The 19,790-nt window shown below is 45.8% G+C and overlaps 1 protein-coding gene across 10 annotated transcripts in view; it reads left to right on the top strand.

Annotated features, from left to right (window-relative positions):
- Positions 1-26: 26 nt before the first annotated feature.
- The window catches only part of Fkbp6 (FK506 binding protein 6), a 60,106-nt gene continuing 40,342 nt past the window's right edge, over positions 27-19,790 (top strand). The window contains exons 1-9 of one of the 10 annotated variants that reach the window (XM_030254950.1): positions 27-187; positions 1,780-1,901; positions 2,101-2,218; positions 3,870-3,959; positions 5,544-5,746; positions 7,068-7,187; positions 11,720-11,914; positions 12,249-12,358; positions 14,129-14,467. In XM_030254950.1, the coding sequence (XP_030110810.1) occupies positions 145-187; positions 1,780-1,901; positions 2,101-2,218; positions 3,870-3,959; positions 5,544-5,746; positions 7,068-7,187; positions 11,720-11,914; positions 12,249-12,358; positions 14,129-14,219 (1,092 nt within the window). In that variant the 5' untranslated portion in view covers positions 27-144 and the 3' untranslated portion in view covers positions 14,220-14,467. The other 9 variants (XM_030254951.1, XM_011240913.2, XM_030254949.1 and 6 more) reach the window with 9 other exon arrangements.

Below are 19,790 nucleotides of genomic sequence, written 5' to 3'. Positions count from 1 at the left end.
GTCACACACCACGAGACTGAGGCGGCGGCCTCTGTTGGGTTCCCTTACGATAACCTACACAGGCAGATTGTGTGGCCTTGCCCAGGATGGGGGAAGGGCTGAGACCGTGCGCCAGCTCGGAGCACAAGCAGGTATAAGCTTTGTATGACGAGCAGCTTTCTGAATACCTCAACCCGGAAGTTTAAAGGTATTTTATTTATTTAGATTTTTCTCGTTTTCTAAGTTTGGGTCACACACACAGCAATGATAAAATACGCTGCTTACTCTGATTTTTCTCATTCGAGGTGTAACATGTGAACAGATCTTAACCACGCAGTGTAACTTTTATCTTATTTGTGTACACTCATGCTCAAGGTCAAGTTGTAAACTGGACAGAGTGTTGAACACCTATAATCCCAGAACTTGGGAAATGCTGACCGGAGGCCAGAAGTCAAGTTCATTCTCAGGCTATGTAGCACACCCAAGGCCATCCTGGACCTCATGAGACTATCTCAAAAGCAAAACAAAACAAAAAAATCTAGTTGTAGAGAATTTGCAGAGTCAGTCCTTTGCCTCCTGCCAGAACAGGCTCTGCAATCAACACAGTTACCGTTCTGGTTCGTATCCTCCTACCAGCTGCCCGTATGTATGTATGTATGTATGTATGTATGTATGTATTTTAACATTTATTGTGTGTGCTTGCAGGTGCAGGCCACCTTATGCATGAGAAACCAGGGGATAAAACTTGCAATAGTCAGTTCTCCCCTTCCACCTGTAGGTCTTGGCTGTCAAGGTTGGTGGCAGACACCTTACCCACTTGGCTATCTTGATTGCCATTGTTTGTTTCTTGCCTTGCTGGGAGATAGAACCAGGGTCTTGAGCATGCTACAAAAGCGCTCTACTCCTGAATTATCTCCCTATCTTATGGGGTCTGTTTGTGAATTTGATGTGAACAGTACTCTTTGACTCTTTCTGTCAATGTTACTAAAATATGAACTTTTAACATGTGAAATCTTGGAGCCAGCTGTGGTAGCAAACATCTTGATTCCCAGCACTTGGGAGACAGAGGCAGGTGGATCTCTGTGACTTCTCCAGGCCAGCGTATTCTGCCTAGCTAGTTCCTGGCCCACAAGACTACATAGTGAGATCCTCTTTGTGAGAGAGAGAGAGAGAGAGAGAGAGAGAGAGAGAGAGAGAGAAAGAAGAAAGAAAGAAAGAAAGAAAGAAAGAAAGAAAGAAAGAAAGAAAGAAGTAAAGTAAGGAGGGAGGGAAGGAGGGAGGAAGGAAGAAAGAAAGAGAAAGAAAGAAAAGAAAAAGGAAGGAAGGAAGGAAAGGTGAACTCTCGGGTTGGAGACATAGCTCATCAGCAGAAAGCTTGCCTGGACTCCTCGGTAAAGCAACTGGATGCCTAGTTCGGAGGAGGGCCACGTACTTGTATCCTCCTGGGGCTGTGACTCAGTCGTAGATCGCTTGCCTAATAATGACCACTTTTATCGCCAGGCCACATACAAATAAGCTATTGAGCATCTAAGACAACCGCGAGGCAAAAAGCATGCGTTGGTTTCAGTCACTAATTTTGTAGCAATGTGTTTTGCTTTTGTGACAGAACGCCAAGCATAACATTGAGACCAAAGGAAAGGCTTTTTTTGTGCCGCATAAAATGCTTTGTCCGAAGCCCTCCCAGGGCTCCATCCTGCTTTGCGCCTGCCATCACGTGTGCAGCGCGTGCTGGGAGACCCTCAGCGCATGCTCGCATGCTCGCTGCGTCTATCGATCACGTGCCGTTTCTCTCGTGCACAGCCCGCGTGGTGCCTGACTTCCGGGGTCGTTTCCGGCAAGGCCTTTGGAGACAGTTGTGCGGCAAGATGAGCGTCTTCTCGCGCCTCAGGAACGGAATCCCACCGTCGCGAGACGACTGCCAGGTACGGAGCGGGGTTCGGGAGCCTGGGAGCACGAGCTGGGGAGCACCTGGAGCGCGGCCATGGGTGGCAGCACCCGAGACCCGGGAGCCCTGGAAGGGGCTGGCATCCTAGGCCAGGTGAGGGCGGGACCATGGCGCTGGCCTGAGGCGATGAGGCAAGCGGCTTCCACCTCTGAGGCCTGTGGCTTTCTCTCCACCAGTCTCCCTATGAGCGACTAAGTCAACGCATGTTGGACATCTCCGGGGACCGAGGTGTGCTGAAGGACATCATCCGAGAGGGCACTGGCGATACCGTGACACCTGACGCTTCTGTGCTGGGTATGGAGGCCGCTGCTGGCTGCTCTTTTGTCCTTGGGTTAAGTTTGTTTTTGTTTTTTTTGTTTTGTTTTGTTTTGTTTTGTTTTTTAAGACAGGGTCTCATGCAACCCAGACTGGCCTCTTAACTGCCGCTCTAGCTGAGGTTGACCCTGAACTTCTGATCTTCCTGTTTCTGCCTTTCAAGTCCTGGGCTAATGGTTGGCCACCACTACGTTTTATAGTGTGCTAGGGACAGAGCCCTGGGAATGTACACCAACCCTCTTGGCAGGGTCAAGGTGTTGTTTCCAGGTACCAGGGATTGAACCTGGAACCTGAGTACCTTCAGTGAGTGATTGCATATTTACAAAATACGGCGTTTTATGGGACTGGCTGTGTTTCCCCTGAACAAAGAGGGTTTGGTTTTGAGAAGCAATCTCATGTCTGCAGGCCTCAGACCGTATGTAACCAAAGATGACTTAGAACTTTTGTGTCACCTCCCAAATGCTTAGACTACTCGTGTCTGCTAACATGCCTGGTTCTGAGGTGCTGGGGATGGAACCCTGGGCCTTCTACATGCTACTCAGACATTCTACCAACTGGGCCACATCCTCTGCCTGTTTTGTTGTTGTTTATCTGGTTTTGTTTGTGGTTTTGATTTTCTTGTTTGTTTTGTTTTGGGGGTGGAGTGGTGGGGTTGTTGTTGTTTTGTTGTTGTTGTTTGTTTTTCAAGACTGGTTTCTCTGTGAAACTCCCTTTGAAGACCAGGCTGGCCTCGAATTCACAGAGAGCTGCCTGCTTTACCTCCCAAATTGCTGGCATATGCCTTTGTTTTAATTTTTTCTTTAAAGATTTGTTTGTTTGTTTGTTTGTTTGTTTATTACATCTAAGTACACTGTAGCTGTCTTCAGGCACACCAGAAGAGGGCATCAGATCTCATTACAGATGGTTGTGAGCCACCATGTGGTTGCTGGGAATTGAGCTCAGGACCTCTGGAAGAGCAGTCAGTGCTCTTTAACTGCTGAGCCATCTCTCCAGTCCTGTTTTAATTTTTTGTTTGTTTTTGAGATACGGTTCACTGTGTAGCCCTAGGTAGCCTGCAACTCTGTATGTAGTAGACCAGGTCAGGCTCTCCTCAAACCTCAGAGATCCACCTGCCTCTGCCTCCGTAGTGCTGTGCATCACCAAGTCTAGCCTTTTTTTTTTTTTTTTTTTTAAGACAGGGTCTCCCTGTATCTCAAGCCAGTCTCAAATTGACCCTCTTCCTGCCTTAGCTTCTTTAGAGCTGGGGTGACAAGTGGCTGCCATTTTTGCCTGCCTTGAGCTTTTCAGAAACAAAGCAGGCTTGGTTCATCAGGAGAGCTTTTGAACCTCAGAGCTGAAAGTCAGATACTCAGAACCCCACAAGAAGCTCTCCTGCGAGTCGGGGTGCCAGGCAGCGTAAACTCATTTAATTCTCCCCCACCCCCGGACAGCGTCTCTGACTAGACAGGTGTCTAGCACTAGCATAGATTTGCAGTGTAGCTGAGGCTACTCCTGTCTTCACTTTCCCAAGTGCTGGGATTACAGACGTCCTCTACCACGAACAGCCAATCGTAGTGTTCCCTGTTGATGGCTCTGGCGGTGCCTCAGGCATGGTTTCCTCACATTCGTGCTGTCTTTTCCTCTGCCTTAGTGAAATATTCTGGATACCTGGAGCACATGGACAAGCCTTTCGATTCTAATTGCTTTAGGAAAACACCTCGGCTGATGAAACTTGGAGAAGGTAAAGTCACCTGGGTCATTTGGGCAAAAGAGGCCATGTTTTAAGACTGTCACAGCATCCAGGAAACAGGTTCTTAGAGTTTGTAGCTGAGCTTGGGTTTCAGGGAAGCACCCAGGTTGTCTTGTCACTTTTCTTCTTGAGACATTATTTTTGGCTGGTAGCCTACCTGGCAAGTTTATCTTGGCATCTAAGTTGCCCATTGGGTGCTATTAAAATTTTTATGTATATGTGTATGTGTGCCCAGTGCCTGCAGAGGCCAGAAGAGGGTGGCAAGCCGCCTGGAACTGTAATTAGGCAGTTGTTGCCACCATGAAGCAGTAAGCACTCTTTAACTGCTGAACCATCTCTCCAGGTGCAGGGCAGCTTTTAAGACGGAATCGCACTGTGAAGCCCCCACCTACCATCAACTCAGAAGTCTCCTAGCTCAGCTCTGCCACGATAGGGTGATAAACATGAGCCCCCACACCTGGATCCACTGGACAAGATGCTTTGTGCATTTATGAAATAACATAGTAAACGCTCCCTTCCTAGCGTGTGTAGTGAGATAAGACAGCACAGGGTCTGGGAGAAGGAGTCAGTAAGTGCTTGCCACTCGAGCACGAGGACCTGCTTTCCATCCCATAGAGCCCGTGGGTTTGAGTTTGTTGGTTGGTTTTTGTTTTATAAGGTCAGCTATAGTAGCATATGCTTATAATCTCAGTGCAGCAGGGCAGAAACAGACGGCTCCCTCGGGTTCTCTGGCCAGCCAGCCTCCTTAGCAGACTTCAGGACAATGAGAGATTCTGTCTCAAAAAACAAGGCAGATGCCCCTGAGGAATGACAGTTGAGACTGTCTTCTAGCATCTGCATGCATGTACACACGCATCAACACATACACGCACACATCTCAAGAGGCCACACTCAGATGATGAGATCCACATCTTATGGACCTTGCTAGGGCTGGGGAGCTTGGTCTCTGGTCCAGAAATGGACGATAGAATTAAATGAAGCCTGGAGCTCTGAGGGGTAACCTGGGTCTGCTTGGTGACATTATAGTTGCCCTCCTTTTGGCAGGGTCACAGGCATTCTGTGAAAAAGAAGGCTTGAGATGAGAGCCCTGAGGTTTGAATAAGATTTCAGTTGTGGGACTTGAGAAATGGCTCAGAAGTTAAGAGCATTGGCTGCTTTTCCAGGAGATGGGGTTCAATGTACAACACCCATATGGTAGCTTACAGTCGTCTATAACTCCAGTTTCTGGGGATCTGATGCCCTCTTCTGGCCTCTGTGGGCAGTGATTAAATGAATTTGGCACACATACAAACAGCAAAACATACATAGAAGTACACATAAAACTAAAGGAAAAAAAATCTTAAATTTCAGTTACAGTAGATAGACCACAGGCATTAATGGCAGAGAACTTAAAAGAAAGAGCAGACTATGCAACAGAGATGGAGCCTGCAGAAGATGGCGTCTGGGGAAAGTAGGACAGCAGGAGCAAGACTGAGCACTGAGTTGGCACCCAACCCAATGGGCTTGGGTTGGCATAGGGAAACTGGTACCTGTGAACGGACGGACTGAATGCTGAGTGAACCTCCTTTCTTCCAGATATTACACTCTGGGGCATGGAGCTGGGCCTTCTGAGCATGCGCAAAGGGGAACTGGCCAGGTTCCTGTTCAAGCCAGCCTATGCTTACGGCACCCTGGGGTGCCCTCCCCTCATCCCGCCAAATGCCACCGTCCTGTTTGAGATCGAGCTGATTGACTTCCTGGATTCTGCTGAGTCAGACAAGTTCTGTGCACTCTCAGCTGTAAGTTCCAGGCCTTGGACTTTCCAGCACTTTCTAAATGGAGGGATGGGATCATATTTGGGTGGCTTTGTTAGAACCCCCACCCTGACCTCCACCCAGCCTACTGCACAGTGATATCTGCTTTCCTCTATCTGAGGTAATGTAAGGTATAGATTAGCTCTGTATTAGCTGTTTGCTATTTAATTATCTTTTGCTTACTTCTCACTCAAGTTGGAGGCTACTTTTCTGGAAGTTAGACACTGGTAGCTTAATAATGAAGGTTATTGAGGCTTGGGAATGTGATAGAGTTCTTGCCTAGAACCCCCCACTAAAGGCTGGGGCTATGTATGTCAAGTAGTAGAGTGATAATATTAACAAGCCCTCAGTTTTATTCCCAGGACCATAAAAACAAGTTAGAGAATTGGTTCCTCCTTGAGAATTGAAAAAGGCTTTGATGTCGGGCAGTGCTGTTACACGCTTTAAATCCCAGCACTCGGGAGGCAGAGGCGGGAAATTGTGAGTTCAAGGCCAGGCTGGTTTACATAGTTCCAGGACATCCAGAGCTACACAGAAAAACTTTCTTGAAAAAAGGAAGGAAGGAAGGGAGCTAGGGAGGGAGGAAGGAAGAAAAGAAAAAGAGAGAGAGAGAGAGAAGGCTTTTATTAACTTGACAGGCTAGCCATGACATGAGAAGCAAGCTGAGACAGCCTCAGGGAAAGTGGGATTAGAGCTCCAGCTCTCATACCCTGAGTCTTGGCTTTCCTGTGTGACCTCTAGCTCCCTTGCCCATAGAAACAGAGCTTGTAATCCCATCAGCGACCATGGATATGTAGTGGTAGCTGTGCAGCCATTGCAGGCTTTGCTCCTCCACAAGCTTTGGTCTTACACACTAAACTGTCAGGGCCACAAGTGAATGTCTCACCATTGTCAAATCTTTCCACAGTGTACATGGTCCTGCACTTACCTGGGGTTCTGATTTCCAGGCTCAGGGTAGGGTTCTATGGAAGTTCTAATATGAAGCCGGGATATCAACATGAGCATGTAGAATCTCCTTGGGCCCTAAGCCAACTAGGACCTTCCAAATTTTTGTTGAGTAATTGGTCTGGGCTTGGCAGTCTCCTTCAGTTTCTGTGGGTCCTTCTGCTTCTCGGGGGATCTGAGAAAGACCACAGCAGCCACTGACATCTGGGCTGCTCTGTCGATGGGGCCATTATAGTATGCATCTGTGTGGCCTGGCCTCTGCACACACAAGCAGTAAGTTCATGGCCCAAGAGAGAAATGTTGATGACTGTGCCACTGGGGCTTCTGGCTCCATGTCGTTCCTCTTGTCTCTGCTCTTCAGGAGCAGCAAGAACAGTTTCCACTCCAGAAAGTCCTCAAAGTAGCAGCAACTGAGAGGGAGTTTGGCAACTACCTTTTCCGCCAGAATCGCTTCTGTGATGCCAAAGTGAGATACAAGCGGGTAAGAATGCTATGGAAGTGTGCATTCCAGAAAACTTAGCTTTTACATTTTTATGTGTATGGCTGTGCAGTCTGTATGTATGTCTGCCCACCATGGGCATGCCTAGGCCAGAAGAAAATGTCTGGTCCCTGGGAATTGATCCCCAGGAACTGTAATTTCAGACAGTTGTGAGATACCATGTGGTACTGGGATTCAAACCTAGATCTTCTGGAAGAGCAGCCAGTGCTCGTAACCTCTGAGCCATCTCTCCAGCCCCAGAAAACCTGAGAGCATACGCTTCCTCTGTTTTGCTACTCTCCATGGGCAGCCATTAAGACGATCACATTAAGCTGGGCCTGGTGGCTCATGCCTGTGATCCCAGTCTCTGGGAGGCTGGCCATAGGAGGATTGTGAGTTCCAGGCCTGCTTGGATTTCTTAGTCTCTGTCTCAGCAAAAAGGGGCTGGGGAGAGAGTTCAGTGAGTAAGAGTGCTTGCTTCATAAGCATGAGGATCTGGGTTCAGATCCCAGTGCCCACATAAGATGCTGGCATGGGTGCCGGAAGGATGATTTAACAGGGAAGAGAACTTACTGCTCTTACAGAAGATCAGAGCCTAAGTCCCAGCATCCATATGGCTCACAGCTGCCTGCAACTCCAGTTCTAAGGAATATGATGCCCTCTTCTGACCTCCACTGGGTCCTGCACGACATTCACATAGGCATGCACAAATCTTTACACACACAGGGTTTGTTGTTGTTGTTGTTGTTGGGTTTTGGGGTGGTTTGGGTTTGGGTTTGGGTTTTGGTTTTGGTTTTGGTTTTTGGTTTTTCGAGACAGGTTTTCTCTGTGTAGTCCTGGCTGTCCTGGGACTCTCTCTGTAGACCAGGCTGGCCTCAAACTCAGAAATCTGCCTGCATCTGCCTCCCAAGTGCTGGGATTAAAAGCATGCGCCACCACTGCCTGGCGTTGTTGTTTTTTAAGCCAGGCATGGCCACACATATGCTCAATCCCAATACTGTGGGAGGCCATCGAGATTGCTGAGACTTGGCTACAAGTTCAGTGAGAAACCTTGTCTCAAGGATTAAAGTAGAGCAGAGCCTCTCAACCCTCTCATGCTGCAGCCCTTTAATACAGTTCCTCGTGTGGTGACCCCCAACCATAGCATTATTTTTGTTGCTATTTCATGACTGTCAGTTTGCTCCTGTTATAAATTGTAATGTAAGACCCCCCCAAAAGGAGTTTCAGTTCGCAGATTGAGAGCCACTGAGGTAGAGTGATACTGCAGGACATGTGACATTGTCCTCTGCCCACATATACACATATATAGAAAAAAAAAATCCTTATGGTAGAAGGGAGTGGCCGAGGGGGAGTTTGGGAGTGGGCTGTGTGAGGCAATGTTCGGTATGCTGATCCTTTTTCCTTTTTTTTTTAAGACTGTCACTCTATAGCCCAGGCTGGCCTCCAGTTCATGGCAGTCCTACCTCAGCCTCTCAAGTGCTGGGGTTACAGGGAGAGGCACAAACCTGGCTCTGTCTCTTGATTCTATTTGTGTGTCTGTTTAAGACAGAGTCTCACTGTGTAACCTTAGCTGGCCAGTACTTGCTTTGTAGACCAGGCTGTCCTTGAACTCACAGAGATAACCTGTCTCTACCTCCTGAGTGCTAGGATGAAAGGTGTGTACCACCATGCCTGGCCTGCGTGCTGATCTCTGTGCTGTTTTCCTGGGTATAATTGAGTGATGAAGCTTCATTAAGCTGTGCACTTTTTCTTACCTATGTCCATATATATTTTAATAATTATCATCCTGGGGAGGTGGGGGAAATAGCTCAGTTGATACAGGGTTTGAAAGAAAGAATTACGATATGAATTTGACCCTGAGAATCCATATTTAAAATAAAGAAAAAAGGACCAGGTGTGGTGGTACATACTTGTAATCCGAGTACTGGGAAGACAGAGACAGGCAGGTCCCTGGAACTCCCTGACCAGCGAGCCTGATCCCCTTGGCGAGCTTCAGGCCAGCAAAAGAGGCTGTGTCCGAAAGAACAAGGTGAGTGAGTGGCTCCTGAGGAGTGATACTTGAGGTTGTCTTCTGGTCTCCACATGCATGTACTGGTACACACCCATCTGTACATCCACACAGACAAACATGCACGCATGTAAATAAAAAAAACTACTGCTCCCCAAAATTTTATTAAAATACCCTCCATCCAGCACAACTCTCTCCAGCTGTAGCTGATTTTCTTCATTGTGCCATCTGTGGAATTTCCTGTCCCTCTGACTATAGAGACTGGGTCACTCTGTGGCTGGTTAGGTCTCCAGCTATAGGGCTCTGCGACAAGCAGGTGAGACAGGTCTGTTGTGCTCTCTGCTGTGGAAACAGAACTATTTCACACACCCATTAACAACACTCCACCTGCCCTGAATCAACAGTCTTTTCAGTTTTATTTCTCCAGAAAACAGACCCGAGCTGGGGATACAGCTCGGTTGGCACGCCTGTGAAACCCTGGGTTCCATCCCCAGCACTGTAAAACGGGTATACTCTTTCTTAGATTGGAGACAGGAGAACCAGAGTTGAAATTCAGACTGCAGATATCACTCAGGAGTTAAGAGTGCAGAAGACCCGAGTTCTATTCCAGCACTCATATCAGGCTGCTTACAGCTGCTTGTGACTCCAGCTCCAAGGGCTGCCATCTCTATATGTTATCTCTAGTCTTTACTAGCACCTGCATTCATGTGCATATACCCACAGACAAGCACACACATGCACATGCATACACATAGTTAAACATAAGAAAGTGGAGGTTGTTCTTTGCTACATAGTGGGTTTGAGGCCAGCCTGGGCTACATGAGACCCTATCTCAAAGATTAAAAAAAGGGAAGCTTAGAATGGTGGTGCATATCTTTAGTCCCAGTACTTGAGAGGCATAATCAGGCAGATTGCTGTGAGGTCAGTGCCAGCCTGGTCTATGTGTTGAGTAAGTTCCAAGACAACTAGGGCTATATAGAGAAACCCTGTCCCACAAAAAAGCAGGTACAGGGTACTGAAAGGATGGTTCAGCAGTTTAGACCATTCTGCTCCTACATAGGAACCAAGTTAAATTCACTGCACCATATAGTACCACACAGCCATGTGTAACTCATAACTCCAGTTCCAGGAAATCTGATACCCTTTTCTGATCTCTAGGCACCAGGCATACATGCGCACAAACATACAGGCAAAGTATCCATACACATAAAACTAAAAGAAACTGAGAAAAGCAGAGGCTGGATGTGTTAGCACAAACCTTCAGTCCCAGCTCTCGGGAGGCAGGAGCAGGCAGAACTCTGGGAGTTCGAGGCCAGCCTGGTCTACATAGTGAGTTCCGAGACAGCCAGGGCTGTAGAGAGAGAGACACTGTCTCAAACCCCACCTCCCAAGGGGTTTTTTAAAATTACGTGTATGTTTCTGTGTAGGAGTATTGGCATTTGAGAGTGCTGGTGCTGATAGAGGCTGGAGGTATGGGACCCCCTATAGATGGGAATACTGGCAGTGGTGAGCCACCCGATGTGCGTGCTGGGACTCCAGCTTGTCCTTGACTCTTGGTGGGCTTATTTTCCTTTCTCCTTTTGAGGCAAAAGAATAGAGTATGTTGTCTGCAAATTGTTGTGTGCCTCACTCAGGTTTGCATGACTTCTCCTGTTAGAATCTTTCAAACTGGGCTGGAGAGATGCCTCCGTGGTTAGGAACATGTATTGCTCTTGCAGAGGACCTGAGTTCAGTTCCCAGTACTCACATTAGGCACAAGATCACATGTAACTCCAGTTCCAGGAAGATCTCATGCCCTCTCTGGCCTCTACAGGCATTATACTCATGTGCACACATCCCATCCCGTGTGTTTTTGTTTGTTTGTTTGTTTTTTAATTTAGTTTCTTGAGACAGAGTTTCTTTGTGCATCTCTGACTGTCCTAGAGCTTGTTCTGTAGACCAAGCTTGTCTGGAACTCAGAGATCTTGGCTCTGCCTCCTGAGTGCTGGGATTAAAGGTATGCGCCACCACCTCTTGGCACATGTCTAATGGTTTCCATTGCTATGAAGAGACACCATGACCAAGGCAACTCTTATAAAGGACAACATTTAATTGGGGCTGGCTTACAGGTTCTAAGGTTCAGTCCATTATCATCATGGTGGGAAGCCTGGCAGCATCTAGGCAGCCATGGTGCAGGAGGAGCTGAGAGTTCTACATCTTGTTCCAAAAGCAAACAGAAAAAGACTGTTGTCTTCCAGGCAGCTAGGAGGAGGGTCTCAAAGCCCATCCCCATAGTGACACACTTCTTCCAACAAGGCCACACCTACTCCAGCAAGGCTGCTCCCTGGCGTAAGCATGTTCACACTTCCACAGCACGTACACATAATTTAAAACAGTGAAAATGAATCTTAAGAAGCCTTCTGACTTTAATATATCAGTGATATGTTTTATGAACTAGTTGAGTTCTTTTGTAGATCAGTAGTTGTGTGTGACTTGTAGGGATGTAAGACTGTCCCTCTTGACCCTTTGCCTTCCCTCCTCTCTCCAGGCTTTGCTGCTGCTCCACCGACGATTGGCCACCTGTGAGGAGCAGCACTTGGTAGAACCTGCCGTGCTTCTAGTCCTCCTTAACCTGTCCTTTGTGTACCTGAAGCTAGACCGACCTGCCATGGCCCTGCGCTATGGGGAGCAGGCTCTGCTCATTGACAAAAGGAACGCCAAGGCCCTCTTCAGGTGTGGACAGGTGAGTTGAGGGTAGTGGGGAGAGGGGCTGGGACAGCAACTCAGTAAAGTGCTTGCCAGGCATTCTCTAGAACCCACAGTGCTGGACTCCAGCACTGGGGAGGCAGAGACAGGTAGATCCTTGGGGTTCACTGGCTAGTCAGCCTAGATGAATTGGGGAGCCCTGGGTCCCAAAGGAGGACTTTATGTTGAAAAGTAAGGTGGGCTGCTCCAAAGAAGGAAGCCAGGCTTACCTCTGGTCTCCATCTACATGTGAACTCCTACACAGAGCAGAGGTCTCACTTGGGCTACTACCACAAATGCTAGTCCTCTAATGTCTTGTCCTTTCTTCACAGGCTTGCCTCCTCCTAACTGAGTATGAGCGGGCCCGGGATTTTCTAGTGCGAGCTCAGAAAGAGCAGCCCTGCAACCATGACATCAATAATGAGCTGAAAAAGCTGTCCAGGTGAGAGCCAAGGGCAGAAGTGTGACCAGAGGCACACTGAGAGATGGCTGTGAGACTTATAGTCCAGCCAGCCATCTGGATAGAGTACAGGCAAGGAATGCTGCCCCAGACTAGCTCAGAGTAGCCATCTCCCCTGCACAGCCCATTGCTCATTGTCCTACACTGGCTGTTCGTGTGTGAGGAAGCTTCACTTCTGAGCATCTCCCTCCTTCCTGTTGTGCCACCCTGAAGGTCAGCTCTCCCTAGTGAAGTCAGCCCATGCAACTCTTTTGTGTATATTTGCAAGAGTGTGTGTAGGCCAGAAAACAACCTAGAGTGTGTGCCTGGGGTCCAATAGTTAGATTGGGCTGGTAGCTGGTCTGTAGGTCCTCCTGTCTCTGTCCACTGCTACCTCATTCCCCACCCCACCCCATGCTGGAACTATAGACACATTTCTACCCAATGGGCCTGGTTCTTACATGGTGCTGAGGATCCAAGTTTGGGTCCTCAGTTTCCAAACTGAGCTATGTCTGTAGTCCCCAGACAAGAAGACTACAAATGGCAGACCTTCTAGGGTCCGAGTAAGGCATTCTATACCCTTCTAGGTTCAAAACCCAAAAGGTTGGTGAGCTTAGAGTGCCAGCCTTTCTGATCCCTAGGACCTACATAGTAGAAAGAAAGAACTGGCCTGCACATTGTCCTCTGACCTCCATGCATAGTGTACACATGTACAGAATAAATAAACGTACAAAATCTTTTTAGATCTCCCACAATAAAGTAAGTCTTGAATCCCAACACTCAGGAGGCAGAGGCAGGTAGATCTCTGATTTCAAAGCTATCCTTGTCTATAGAGTGAGTTCTAGGACAGCCAGGGTTGCACCTTGCCTTTAAAAACCAAAATTAATTAATTGTAAAACAAAACAAAACAAAACTGTACTTAAGATTCTACCTATTCTCAAAATCTCTTGAGACTCCTTGTTCCTGATGAATCTTTTTAGAAGCACAAATGAGCTGCTTCTGTACGACTCATTCAAGTGAGGAAAAGATAATTCAGTGGGTAAAGTCTCGAGCTGCCAAATCTTCTGACCTGAGTGTTCATTCTTAGAACCCATACGATAGGAGGAGAAGACTGATTTCTGCAAGCTGTTCTCTGAACTTCACAGACACCCTCCCCCAACACACACATTAATAAGTGTAATTATAAAAAAGAAAAAAGCTTTATAAAATGTCACTTTTTCTGCTTAGAGAAGCTGTGTTTGTTGTAGAGAACCTGAAATGTCTTCCCGTAAGTTCTAGGATAGCCACCATTTTCCCCATGTATTTTTCTCCTGCTTTGGTGAGTTTCTCTCCTTAAGGCCAAGCATTCCCTCACCATTGCTGTGGTGTGTGCATCATTTTCATTTGGATGCAGTCTCTTTGCTGCTTCCTGTCTGGTATGGGAAGTATCCTCAGGTTAGATAATGAATTTTGGGGCAATCTGACCATTTTTTAGGAGGAAAGATGTCAAAATGAGTTCGACAACATGTAGGAAAAGGGTCATTTAGCAGGTCTTGGCCTGAGCCCACTAACAGTAGTTTTTGCCTTCCCAGCTGCTATCTTTCCAAATGATGGCCTTGTGTCAAGGACCTTTGCCAGTGGGCTTAGCCTTGTCTGCCCCGGCATCTCTCCACAGTGTTATCTTTCTTCATTGACTGATAGCCAATGCTGACTTTTTAGTGGCTGTAACCAGAGAATTCCAGCCACCAGATGTCACCTCCTGCAAACTTACAAAACTTGCCTTTCTCTCCACAGCCACTACAGGGACTATGTGGACAGAGAGAGAGAGATGTGTCACCGCATGTTTGCTCCCTGTGGAAGCAGATCTTCAGTGGGAGGAAACTGAAGGTACTCAGCCGGCTGGGCCTTCATCCAAAGATTCAGGCTCTGTCCATTGGGGAGATGCTCCTTCTCACGGCTCTCGCTCGCCACTGAGAACAGCATAGGACAGAATCCACTGTGGGGGCTCCCCACAGAGTGGTCACTGAAGGAGGAGCACTTGGAGCTTACATTCATGTTTGGGAGGTCCTGAGCTCTCCCATTCAACAACTTTTTCATACTTTGTGAAATTAAACTCTTCCTCAAAGTTTCTTAGAACTGAAGTCATTAGTGTGACACTTTAGCTGGACTTGAAAGAGGAAAATTGAGTTTCTTTATTACTATGTTTTGGAGATAATTGCATGTAGTCGAGGCTGGCCTGGAATTTGCTATGTATCTTAGAATGACCTTGACTCTACTAGCTGAGTACTAAAATTACAGGCTTGTGCCATCATCAGAGTCTGAGTAATGTAGTAGTAGGTATGGAACCCTGAGCCTGTGAGCCCAGTAAGCAAGCACTCTGCCCACCAAGCTGCATGCTCAGCCTGGCATGCATGCGAGCATGAGTGTGTGTGTGTGTGTGTGTGTGTGTGTGTGTGTGTGTGTGTGTGTGTGTGTGTGTATGTGTGTCCCTCAAGAGTGGTAGGGTTAAGCACTCAGGAGGCAGAGGCAGGTAGATATTTGTGAGTTCCAGGACAGCCTGGTCTACAGAGTGAGTACAAAAAAAGAGTAGTACACCATTATGTGTAGCTGCAGGCCAGGTGTGTGTGGGGGTGGCTGCTGAGGGATGAACACAGCAACCTCGCATGTGCTAGGCAAATGTAGACAAGTGCTCTGTTACTGAAAATCTCAGGCTTTTTCTAATCTAGGCTTTCCCAAGAACTAGGAAGACTCCAACCTCAGTTTACCTCTGGGTTGTGCTTTATCAGTTCTGCTACTAGAATTCAAAGTTTGAAGATAGGGAGAGCTGAAGGAGCAGAACATGGCATTGCTGTCAGCCAACAGCAGCTTGTGGTTGAGCGAGCACTGGGCAGAGTGACCCTACAAGTACCCAAGATAACCTTTCAGTCTGCCCTGCTATTACTTAAGAAAATTGATGGGAACAAAATCACCTGCCTTAAACACCCATTTAAGCAGGTCTCGAGCCCCACTCTCCTGAGAGAGGTTAAAGAAGGAAGAAGGAGGAAGCAGCTGCTGGGCTGGCTCTGTTGGGAAATCCTGCCTTTATTGTCCCTTGTATCTGCAAAAACAGGGCTTGAGAGGAGGGGACATGAAAGGCCCGTTCATCCATGAGCTCAGGCAGGTTCTGGAGTGCTGCTGTCTGCTTGGCAGATGCCCCTGCTAGTGCCTTTGCAGGTGTGACTTTTGACTCCATCCTCTTGAGTCTTGCAGGGGAACTTCTGAACTAAGCTGCAACCAGAGGACCTCTTGTGATTTGGCTCTTGTCACGTTTAGTAGAGACATATAACATCTGTTTCCCAGATCTGTGTGTGTAAGGATCTGTGTGGCTGCATGTCCCCCCCCACCCCCCCGTCTCTGTGTGTGTATGTGTTTGTGTGTGTCTTTTGCAAATGTCTCCCAATGGGTTCTGGAGTTTGAACTGGGGTCATCACTTTCACTACAGGTGCCTTTACCCACTGGACTGTCTTGCCTGCCCACTGGCCAGTGATTCTACTTGTTTGTTGTTTTCTAAATTAAAGTGACTTAAGGAAGAGTTTATTTGGGGCTTACAGTTTGAGAAGTTTTAGAGTTCATAACCATGGTGGGGAGCAAGTGGCAGGCAGGGATGGTGCTAAAGTAGCTGAGGACTCACAACTTTTTTGGGTTTTTTTTTTTTTTTTTTTTTCTCAAGACAGGGTTTCTCTGTGTAGCTCTGGCTATACTGGAACTCACTCTGTAGACTACACTGGCCTCGGAATCAGAAATCCGCCTGCCTCTGCTTCTCCGGTGCTGGGATTTTAATCCTTTAGGTGTGCACTACCACTGCCTGGCTAGAGCTCAGCATTGTGATCCACAAGCAGGAAACACATAAAAGACAGACTGAGAGTATGTGCATAACTAGGAACGCTGTGAGTCTGCTGAGACCTCAAAGCCTATCCCCAGTGAGGCACTTCTTCCATTAGGCCACATCTCCTAATTTTTCCCAAACAGTTTCACCAATTGGGGGCCAAGCACTCAAATATATGAGTCTGTGGGGGCCATTCTCATTCTAAGTACCATAACTTTTTTTGTTTTGTTTTGTTTTGTTTTGTTGAGACAGGATCTCCTGGCTGTCCTAGAATTCACTGTGCAGACCAGCAAAGATCCACCTGCCTCTGCCTCTCTGCCCCTGCCTCTCGAAATCATGTGGACTCCATGTTATGATATATAATGTGGAGGCAGCAGAGGGGTAAGTGGGTACCTAGCAGGCCCATGCCAAGGTGTCCTCCTGAGGAATCACACCATGCGATAGACCTGATAGAAGGGAAGTTTACTGTGGGAGAAAGGGCGGGAGGACCTGAAGAAGGAGAGGTGGGGGGAGGGGAGGCTGAAAGAGAAAAAGAGGCTGGCTGGGAACATGTGGGACCAGAGAGAAAGACAGAGTGAGAAGGGAGAGAGAGAGAGAAGTGGGTAGAGAGAGGGGAAGAGAGAAAAGGAAGGAGTAGAGAGAGGGACAGAAAAAAAGGGGGCAGGGGTAGCAAGCAGACCTCTTATTTACTGCCAGCTGGTGGCAAAGGTAGTAATGAGGGCAGATGATGACATAACTGTTGCTAGGTGGATGGGAGGAGTCTAGCAGAACTGTAAGCCAGCACTCTGGGAAATGACACTCACAAGCACCATAACGTTTTGTTTGTTGTAACCACTGAACCATTTCCCCAAGCCCACATTGTCATTTTTTAGTTTATCAGTTTGGGACTATGGCCATCTTCTTTTTTTTCCTTTTTAAAAATTTTTATTATTTAAATGCATTTTATACATCAAACATATTAATAATATTGAATATTTTGAGAATCAAATAATACATAAAAATATTCATATCATTTCATACCCTAAAAATAGCATTAATGAACATTTAATACTATCCATAACTGAAGATCCTATATCTAATGTTGAATACTAAATTGTTTCAAAACATAGAAAATACTCTTCTGGAATTAATCATAGTAAAAGAGATAAAACATTAAAAATGGATCATTAAGAAATATATTCAAGCCGGGCTTGGTGGCGCACGCCTTTAATTCCAGCACTCGGGAGGCAGAGGCAGGTGGATTTCTGAGTTCGAGGCCAGCCTGGTCTACAAAATGAGCTCCAGGACAGCCAGGGCTACACAGAGAAACCCTGTCTCGAAAAACCAAAAAAAAAAAAAAAAAAAAAAACAAAAACCCTTATATGATACCACCTGACATAGAGAGTGTTTAAAACACATTATATATCTGTGTACATTGTCTAACTATAAATTTACTTAAAAAAGATTATTGGTGTTTCTAGGAGAGAAATTATTTTATCAGTAAGTATATTTTAAAATTTTCAAAATAGCAAAAAATCTTTGAAGGAGAACATTAAGAAAATGCTAATTTTGAGCGCAGTGAGAAAATTTATCAATAACATTTCTATTATATTTGTAGAACATAATTTTGATATTTTCAACTGTTAATATTCAACAAACAGTATAATTATTTAAAAATATATTTTGTTGTTATGTCTCCCTTTTCAATTCTGATTTTATTAATTTGGATACTGTCTCTGTGCCCTCTGGTTAGTCTGGTTAAGGGTTTATCTATCTTGTTGATTTTTCTAAAATAACCAGCTCCTGGTTTTGTTGATTTGTATAGTTCTTTTTGTTTCTATTTGGTTGATTTCAGCTGTGAGTTTGATTAATTCCTGCTGTTTACTCCTCTTGGGTGTATTTCCTTCTTTTTGTTCTAGAGCTTTCAGCTGTGCTGTCAAGCTGCTAGTGTAAGCTCTCTCCAGTTTCTTTTTGGAGACACTTAGAGCTATGGGTTCTCCTCTTACCACTGCTTTCATTGTGTCCCATAAGTTTGGGTATGACATGTCTTCATTGTCATTAAATTCTAAAAAGCCTTTATTTTTTTTCTTTATTTCTTTCTTGACCAAGTTATCCTTGAGTAGAGCGTTGTTCAGCTTCTGTGTATATGTGTGCTTTCCATTGTTTTTGTTGGATTTTTAAGACCAGCCTTAGTCCGTGGTAACCTGATATGGGTGCATAGGATTACTTCAGTCTTCCTGTATCTGTTGAAGCCTGTTTTGTGACCAATTATATGGTCAGTTTTGGAGAAGGTACCATAAGGTGATGAGAAGGAGGTATATTCTTTTGCTTTAGGATGAAATGTTCTATAAATATCTGTTAGGTCCATTTGGTTCATAACTTCTGTTAGTTTCACTGTGTCTCTGCTTAATTTCTCTTTCCATGATCTGTCCATTGCTGAGAGTGGGGTGTTGAAGTCTCCCATTATTACTGTACGGGGTGCAATGTGTCTTTGAGCTTTAGTAAAGTTTCTTGTATGAGTGTGGATGTCCTTGCATTTGGAGCATAGATATTTAGAATTGAAAGTTCATCTTGGTAGAGTTTTCCTTTGACCAGTATGAAGTGTCCTTCCTTATCTTTTTTGATAACTTTTGGATGAAAGTTGATTTTATTCGATATTAGAATGGCTACTCCAGCTTGTTTCCTGGAACCATTTGCTTGGGAAATTGTTTTCCAACCTTTTACTCTGAGGCAGTGTCTGCCTTTGTCACTAAGGTGCATTTCCTCTGTGCAGCAAAATGCTGGGTACTGTTTATGGATCCAGTCTGTTAGTCTATGTCTCTTTATTGTGGAATTGAGTCTATTGATATTAAGGAAAAATGATTCTTAACTTCCTGTTATTTTTGTTGTTAGAGGTGGCTTTCTTCTTTTGGGTTTGTTAAAAGACTACTTTCTTGCTTTTTTCTAGGGTGTAGTTTCCTTCCTTGTGTTGGTGTTTTCCAACTATTATCCTTTGTAGGGATTCATTGAAAGATACTGTGTAAATTTGGTTTTGTCATGGAACATCTTGTTTTCTCCATCTATGGTAATTGAGAGTTTTGCTGGGCACAGTAGCCTGGGATGTCATTTGTGTTCTCTTAGGGTCTGTATGACATCTGCCCAGGATCTTCTAGCTTTCATGGTCTCTGGAGAGAAGTCTGGTGTAATTCTGATAGGCCGCCTTTATATGCTACTTGACCTTTTTCCCTTACTGCCTTTAAGTTCTTTCTTTGTTTAGTGCATTTGGTGTTTTGATTATTATATAACAGGAGGAATTTCTTTTCTGGTCCAGTCTATTTGGAGTTCTGTTGGCTTCTTGTATGCTCATGGGCATGTCTTTCTTTAGGTTAGGGAAGTTTTCTTCTATAATTTTGTTGAAGGTATTTACTGGCCCTTTAAGTTGGGAATCTTCACTCTCTTCTTTCTATACCTGTTTTCCTTAGGTTTTGTCTACTCATTGTATCCTGGATTTCTTGGATGTTTTGGGTTAGGAGCTTTTTGTTTTTTGCATTTTTTGACTGTTGTGTCAATGTTTTCTATGGTATCTTCTGCACCTGAGATTCTCTCTTCTATCTCTTGTATTCTGTTGCTGAT

The sequence above is a fragment of the Mus musculus genome, chromosome 5 (assembly GCF_000001635.26).
Source record: "Mus musculus strain C57BL/6J chromosome 5, GRCm38.p6 C57BL/6J".
NCBI lineage: Eukaryota > Metazoa > Chordata > Mammalia > Rodentia > Muridae > Mus > Mus musculus.
This window is presented reverse-complemented; position numbering and strand designations above follow the sequence as displayed.